At 44.3% G+C, this 8,133-nt stretch overlaps 1 protein-coding gene across 1 annotated transcript; it reads right to left on the bottom strand.

Annotated features, from left to right (window-relative positions):
* Nucleotides 1-2,110: 2,110 nt before the first annotated feature.
* Nucleotides 2,111-3,878, bottom strand: CUNH6orf141 (chromosome unknown C6orf141 homolog). The gene has a single exon (XM_034990306.1). It carries the CDS (start codon nt 3,266-3,268, stop codon nt 2,669-2,671), a length of 600 nt encoding a protein of 199 aa, XP_034846197.1. The 5' UTR covers nt 3,269-3,878; the 3' UTR covers nt 2,111-2,668.
* Nucleotides 3,879-8,133: the final 4,255 nt, after the last annotated feature.

Raw genomic sequence — 8,133 nt, 5'->3', positions numbered from 1 at the left:
AGAATCAATAAAAATCACCAGTTGGATTGTACAGGATTCCTTGTGTTGTATGCCTTCAACTGTTTTTTATTAAAAAAAAAAAAACCTAGGGCGCCTGGGTGGCTCCGATGGTTAAGCGTCTGCCTTCGGCTCAGGTCATGATCCCAGGATCCTGGGATCGAGTCCCGCATGGGGCTCCCTGCTACGCGTGGAGCCTGCTTCTCCCTCTGCCTCTGCCTCTCTCTCTCTCTGGCTTTCATGAATAAATAAATAAAACATTAAAAAAAAAAAAAACCTAATGCCTACTTGGGATGAAAAGTGAACTAAACAATTACAACAACACTAATAGTAACAGCTAACTTTGAGCATTCATTATATGTGAAGCATTATTCTGAGTATTTTTCATTTAACTTAATCCTAGAAAAAAACCTTATGAGGTTAATACTATATATTATCTCTACTTAACAAATAAGGACACAAAGGCACAGAGAGATTAAGCACTTGCCCAAAGTCACAGTTAGTAAGAAGTGGGACAGTTTTGAACCCAAGAAGCTGAACTTCAGAGTTGGCCTCCATAGAGAAGGCAACCAAATGATGTTTTGGTCCATGTTAAGGAGGTTTTTCTTGCTGACTATATATTCAATGCTCAATCACTTGGGGGCATATAATGACTCACAACCAAATTCATCAAGTCAGGCCTGAAAACTGTCTGCCAATAAGTTTAACCTCACACAGAGGCCAAAGCAGTTGGAGGAAAAGATAATTCACTTCATGGGGCCTATATTACTTTTTCTACTACCAAGTAGCTTTGAACACAGATGAGGTCAGGTGCTACATTCTTCCCTCAAGTGTGGGTCTCATAGTCCTAAGAACTGCCAGTGGTGATCCTCCAGCCAAAAGGCCTTGCAGAACTCATGGGCATTAAGCTATTTCTAGCACGTCCCATAAACATGAGTCAGAAAACCCAGGATGCCCTGTCATCTTTTGACTCCTTTCAAGTAAGTACCACTGAAGGCCATTCTCAAACCTTTAAAAGGGAGAAGATCGTATTCTTTTTTTTTTTTTTTAAGATTTTTATTTATTTATTTGAGAGAGAGAGAATGAGAGAGAGCACATGAGAGCGGGGCGGGTCAGAGGGAGAAGCAGACTCCCTGCCGAGCAGGGAGCCCGATGAGGAACTCGATCCAGGGACTCCAGGATCATGACCTGAGCCAAAGGCAGTCGCTTAACCAACTGAGCCACCCAGGCACCCGAGAAGATCGTATTCTTATCTACTTAGTAAGCCTATGCAATTACCAGCTGTGTGACTTACCCAAGCCACATGACCTCTACACCTAGGTTGGTTCGTCTGTAATACAGGGATGTATCTTACCTATCCTGTCTGCCAGGAGGCAAGAGGTGGATCAGATTATATTTGAGGGCATTTCAAACTCTAAACTGAAAATAAAGAGCACAGAGCGAGGAGTGACGTAGGGGGCACTGTTCAACAGTTTACTCTTCAAAAGCCAGCATCCCACTTACCTTGTTAGTTCTTGCTGTAACCAAATACTCCTTCAGCAGTGCTAAAGTCAAGCAGTTCACCTCTAGAGGGAATGCTTTGCTCCTCACAGATCCCCAACCAGACCACACTACTACAGAGTTAATAAAAATGGTGTTTAATAAAAAAGAGGAACAAATAAAAAGACTTATTTCAATAGCACAAGAGACTTTTTTTTTTCCAACAGCATCAAGAGAGATGTATTTTCAACCCGGTTTTGAATGCAAATAATAAGAGACTATGGACAGAAGTTAAGATATACAATTATTTTATGGCAAACTATATATTATCTACCTTTAGATCAGACTTATCTGCCATATTTAAAATATTAAAATAAATAAAAACCAGATAAAAAGCATTTTTACTAGACTAGATACTTTGGGGTAGTAAAGCCCCTTTAAATGGCATTTAACCTTCAGAGCTGGGTCTTCCGTTCTCCCCCTCTTCTTTTCCTAGTCATTTTTTTTTTTTCTAACACTTAATGAAAAAAAGAAAAATGTGCACATCAGAAGAAAGTAAAAAGGAAAGATTTTGTTTACCTGCTGCTTTATTTTAATTTTCCTATTCCTTTTTACTTTCTTTTTCAGCTTTAAAACAAGCCTCTCTCCCCATCTACTCCCACTCCCTTTGAATCAAACTTCACTTCTGATTTTAGGTCTTAAAGAGAGAGCGGGGAGGCAGGGAAAGAGATCATTTGAGATGTATTGCAAAGTGAGAATTAACAACAGATTTTATTTCAAAGGGCCCACAATTCACCAATCTGAAAATACCTCTCTTTCCCCTCTTCCAATGACTTAGGTCCCGAGACCGTCACAGTATTTAAGACACAAAGGAGGTATTACGTTGCTCACAGTTCTGCATTGTCTGGAGTGTCATCTGCCTCCTTGCTGCGCTGCCCCAGCCTTACAAAAGGTCCTTGCTGTTGGTTAATTACAGGTTGGCGCTCCCGGAAGAGCATTTTCTTAGAGGCTTATCGCTCACCCACCAGCCCGCAACATTCCTAAGGCTCCTCTTTCCTGTTTCATATCCTCGGGCAATCCAGTCCTTGGGGACCGTGAGGTGATCTCCCCGCGGCATGGACGCGGGGCGCCTCTCCCTATGCAGGGAGAGCCGGTGGTTCTCCGGAGTCCCGGCGCCCCACAGCCTGGTGCTTCACTCCCTGTTGGTGCGAAAAGTGATGGCGCTCATGGAGTGCTCCTCGGTCCGGGCGGTCATTTGGCCCTTCGTCCATGAGGTCCACAGGACCTCTTCTGTCACCTGATAGTCCACAATCCGCACAAGCACGGACTTGGGTGGGGATGCGGGGTCCCGCGGCAGGGCTCTGAAGGCAGCGTCTCCACGGCTGCCAGAAATTCGCTCTTCTCGTGGAAAGAGAGACGGGCAGTCGGGTGCCCGGTCCTCTCCGGCCGCCTGGTCCTCCCCACCGGCCACGTCTTCCCGTGCACGGCCCCCTGGAGTCCCCAACGATCTCTCTGGGTGCAGAAGAAACAGCACTTTCTCTCTGACCCACGGCTCGCAGTCCAGGTTCTCAGCGGCCGGGCTGTTCTCGGGAGCGCCGCCTCGACTTCCGCTCGCCCTCGGCCCCGCTGCCGCCCGCGTCACCGCGGGACTCCGGGCACCCGGAGCCAGGGGAGCCCCGCGCCGCAGCTTGCGCGGAAAGGAGCCGGCGCGCCCCAGGATGCCCGGAGCGCCCGCGAGACTCGCAGCCCCGCGGGGCCCCGAGGCCCCCAGCCCAGCAGGAGGCTCATTCATCCGTTGGCTCTTCAAACGGTCCACGCAGCCAGCTCCCGCTGAGCTCGGAGGGCGCGGCACGGGCAGGACTTTCTGAGGCACGCCCGGCCAGAGACCAGCTCGGTGCTGACCCCGCCTCCTGGCGCCTCCCAGTCGCGTCCGCCTCGGCCCTGCCAGCCTTTGAAAGACAAAGAGCCTGACGTCCCGGCAGTCGCGCCTCCTTCTCCTTCTTTCCCTCGCCCCCCTCTGATGCTTCTGTCGTAGTTCTCACTCTACGCCCTCTTGCATCTCAGCTGTATTCCATTCCCACCTTCTGTTTTCCTCCCGGACAGAGGCGCAAAAGACACTTCGCACAGCGCCCCCACCTGAAAGGCCCGCGACAAAGCGCCCTCTTCTTTCCCAGGACGCGCCTCCCAGCTGAAGAAACAAGGAAGTGTTCTGGTCTTAATTATCTGACTTAATCAAATTCTTGCGAAAAGGTTTCGTGTTCAGTCCCAATCCATCCCTACTTTGCTGCCAAGATTATCGGATGTAGATCTAGGGAGTCGACTTTGAGAAAACGGTTCTTCCTTTGGGACGCAGGATCTGTGGGACAGGGGTCGCTCCTGTCTTCATATTGGTTATAATCAATGCTCACTCCAGGAAGGGGTGTGGTGCTTTGGATCGAACAGAAACAAAACAAAAACAAATCGCTAAATGAATGTCTTCAGGATTTAAAATTCTGTGTTCACGTCGTTTTTTTTAAACTTACCCCTTCACTCCTCCACTCCCTTTCTCTTTAACCCCAGCGGTTAAAAGAAGTAGGTCTCTCAAATTCTGGAAGAAAATAAACAGGGTGTATTTCTGGGTAGACTTTTGGAATCTGCTCATTGGCGAGCACACTGACACATTAATCTTTGGCTGGGGTTAACGGGGGAAACTATAGCTAATGGAAAAAAGGGGAACTTCGTTTGGGATTGCCAGTCCATCCTTAGTAACAGGTGTTTGTTTTACTAGCAAACGCTCACTGTTTTCCCTATCTACTTTAGAAAAATGACTGCAATGGTGGAAATTTCTACCCCTGTATGAAAGACCAAGTAGTGTGGTGAAAGAGATATTTTGGAAAGAGAGGACCTTCTGATGTTTGCCAAGTCATTCATATATATATATATATATGTATATATATACATATATATACACACATACATAAGTGTTGAAGGAGTGAGAAAATCTACGTCAGATCTGGCTGGCTTTGGGCTGGTTACTGTTAAATGACAAAGTTTTTAAGTGTTTTAGACCAGAACTGTTCTAAGCACTCTATATATTTAAATTCATTTATTCTTCACAACAAACTAAGCAAGTAGTACTATTACTATAGTCTCCTTGAGAACTTTGAGGAACAGGGAGGCTAAGTATTTGTCCAAAATCAAGCACCAATAAATAATGGAGCCAGGATTCTAGCATGTTTAAATGCTTCCTCCTATTTCCTGTTAGTCCTATTTTAAGCCTATGGCTTCATGTTCTTTTCTGTTCATTCACTCAACCAGTAATTACTGAATGTGTGATAAATGAATGTCAGCCAATATTCTAGATGATGGGGACATCTGGGAGAATAAGCCAAATTGCTTGTCCTCTTGAAGTTTTCATTCTACAAAACCCTTGTCCAAAAGTAGGATATAATACCTTAACTTTAATGTACACAAAAATCACCTGAGGATTAATGCCTTATTCTGCTCTGAAAGATTCTGTTCTTATAGAGTTGGGGTAGCACTCAGAGTATGGATTTTGAGCAAGCCTCCCAGTTATTCTGATGCTAGTGGTTCATGGACAGCATTAGGAGAAACATCACCAAAAATCTACATGATAAACTCTAAGCCTTTTTTTTTTTTTCTTTACTGCTTTCAAGTGGCAATAACACTGCATTTTCCTTCCTTGCAGGAATATTGAGAGAATTTCAATGAAAGTGTTTGTATTTTGAGGAAAATATAATGTAAAACAAAAAATGTATTACTTTTAATTTTTTTTTTCCTTTGGAGATTGGGTGAGGGATTAGAGTGGGAATGTGGAATGGGGAAAACCTATTTGCTGAGAAATGAAACAGATTCACCCATCATGTAGCACCTGAATTTTGAGATGTCAAAAAGTTTGTATTAATGCATAAAATAATTTTCACAGGAAATGCAGAATAAGTTAAACTTCAAAGAGATAAGGTCTAAAAAGAATATGAAACAGAGAAATAGGCAGTGTGCCTCCAGGATAGTGGTGTCTGCTCTGCTTTATTTATTTTTTTTAAAGATGTTATTTATTTATTTGACAGAGAGAGACAAAGCGAGAGAGGGAACACAAGCAGGGGGAGTGGGAGAGAGAGAAGGAGGCTTCCCGCCAAGCAGGGAGCACGATGTGGGGCTTGATCCCAGGACCCTGGGATCATGACCTGAGCCGAAGGCAGATGCTTAACCACTGAGCCACCCAGGCGCCCCCCACCCCCCGCTTTAATATCTCAAAGTGCCTAAAAGGCTAAAGTGAACCCATTTAACTTCCTCTCTGAATTGTCTACAACACTTGGCAAATATGCAGCCATTGATGAGTAGTAAAACAATTTCTATACCTGGGATCTAAAAAGTGATGGCAGAAGCTATACCCTCCTAAAGTCAAAAGAAGCTTGTCCTTAATAGCCCAATCTCCCAGGGACCAGCCCCTCCCATTTGGCCAATTAGATTCATAAGTTATTTTAAATACTAATGATATAGTATCGCTCTCAGTTATTCTAGTACCTTGGCCTTTAGAAGCTTTACCCTTCACTTGCAGGTCTAACCCCCGATGTGTCTGTGTCAGGAGATGGGGTCTTTTGGAAGGGTTAAATGAAGTCATAAGGGTGGGGTCTGATAGGACTCCAGCCTTATAAGAAGAAAGATCTGGCCCCGCTCCCCACTTCCCATGTGAGGACACAGTAAGACAGTGGCCATCTGCAAGTCAGGAAGAGAACCCTGGCTAGAACCTGACCATGATGGTACCCCAATCGTGGACTTTTAGCCTCCAGAACTGTGAGAAAATAAATTTCTGTCACTGAGCCACTCCGTCTGTGGTATTTTGTTATGGAAACCCGAACTGGCTCGTATACCAACTTTAAATGATTTAAGGAAAATAAGTTTTATCATAAGGATATTGTTGTTCAGAAGAAGAGCTCACAGAGTTGCTGGGAAAGCAGAAGGACCGACCTTAAAATGGGTAGGGATCCAAGCTGTTGCAGAGGGATAGAAGTTGGTGCTATAAGAACAAATTCCATTGCTGGACTGAATGAACAACTCTCTCACTTGTCCTTGTGGCATTTACTCAGGAGTCAAATTCTCACTCAGAAGTACCCAACTGGCTGAGTTTATGCAACTTACTTCCCCCTTGACAGTATAGGACAGTAAAAGGAAGGATATAGTCAAAGAAGCCTTTGGGGACCCCCTCAGCTTCTACAGTGGAAAAGCAAACAGCTGGTCTTACCACCTAACAAAACTGTACAGTAGGGAGAGCTGATACTCCAATAAACAAGTCAGAGTATTGTTAAGAAGAGGTAAAAAAAAAAATCGTACTGGGGCGCCTGGGTGGCTCAGTTGGTTAAGCGACTGCCTTCGGCTCAGGTCATCGTCCCGGAGTCCTGGGATCGAGTCCCGCATCGGGCTCCCTGCTCAGCAGGGAGTCTGCTTCTCCCTCTGACCCTCCTCCCTCTCATGCTCTCTGTCTCTCATTCTCTCTCTCTCAAATAAATAAATAAAATCTTTAAAAAAAAAAAAATCAAGCAGGGAGCACGATGTGGGGTTCGATCCCAGGACCCTGGGATCATGACCTGAGCCGAGGTACTAATGTCTACCACACTGTTATAAACAGAATTTGGATATGAGGGCAACAAATGGGGCATTCTGCATAAGGCAACATTATGAGCAATGGTGCAATGGTATATATGGAGGTGTATGTAGAAAACGGTTTTGTTCTTGACATTTCTCTTCCCACAAGTCTAAAATACTCTGTGACTTTATTCCCATGGCTTCCACTGCAACCTGTACACTAATGATTCTCAAATTTATCTCTTTTATAGACCATGACACTTACTTCCAAACTTGTGGTAGATTGTATTATTGTCTCAAATTATTTACTTCATTTCCCTGAAAGAGGTTCACATTTCCTGGCTTGTTTACCGTAAGAATTGCAATGCTCCCTCTGTGGGAGTACACTTCCTTACCCCACTGATGCTGACTTTGGCCGTGTGACTTGCTTCAGCTTATAGGATGTAAACTGATGTGACATCGGATGCATCTGAGCAAAAACTTGAAGAGTCATTGCAAGGTTGGCTCTGGGCATGCCTCTGATGAACACTGCTATCTAGGCTATGATCAGAGAATGAAGACAACAAATAGAACAGAGCTGCAGTTGATACATATTCTAAGCAAGAAACAAACTTTTCTTATTAAAAAAAACAAATTTGGGATTTGTTTCTTACCACAGTCTAACCTAATGAAATACGTTTCTCTTCAGTTTTCTACTGGACACACCTTCTGAATGTTCCATGTTTCCAAAGTACCTAAAATTGAACTCCTCGTTTAGTCTTTTGAATCTGTCCTCTTTTTCTCTGTTCCTTATTTCAAAGATCAGTAAGACTGGTGATTCAATTATCTTCATTTTCCCTCAGAAGCTACCCCGACCCCACGTATCTAATATTTAACCACGTGTTGCAGGTGCCACTTTTTTTCTTTCTGTCTCTTCCTCTCCAATCCCTGAAGCTACAAAACTAAAGTCAGACTCTTAGGCATGGCATAAAAGATCATCATCCTACCTAGCCTATCACTGTATACAAGTTGAGTGAATAAAACAAGAAGGAACAAACAAGCTGCTGAAATGAACACAAAGCACAGGTTTGAGAA

This window comes from Mirounga leonina, unplaced genomic scaffold (assembly GCF_011800145.1).
Source record: "Mirounga leonina isolate KUSES-001 unplaced genomic scaffold, KU_Mleo_1.0 Mir_53, whole genome shotgun sequence".
Classification (NCBI taxonomy): domain Eukaryota; kingdom Metazoa; phylum Chordata; class Mammalia; order Carnivora; family Phocidae; genus Mirounga; species Mirounga leonina.
Note: the sequence above shows the minus strand (reverse complement) of the source record. Positions and strands in the feature narration are given on the sequence as shown.

Bases quoted from the DNA above. Each gene is read 5' to 3' on its own strand.
- CUNH6orf141 (XM_034990306.1), bottom strand. From the start codon at position 3,268: ATGAATGAGCCTCCTGCTGGGCTGGGGGCCTCGGGGCCCCGCGGGGCT.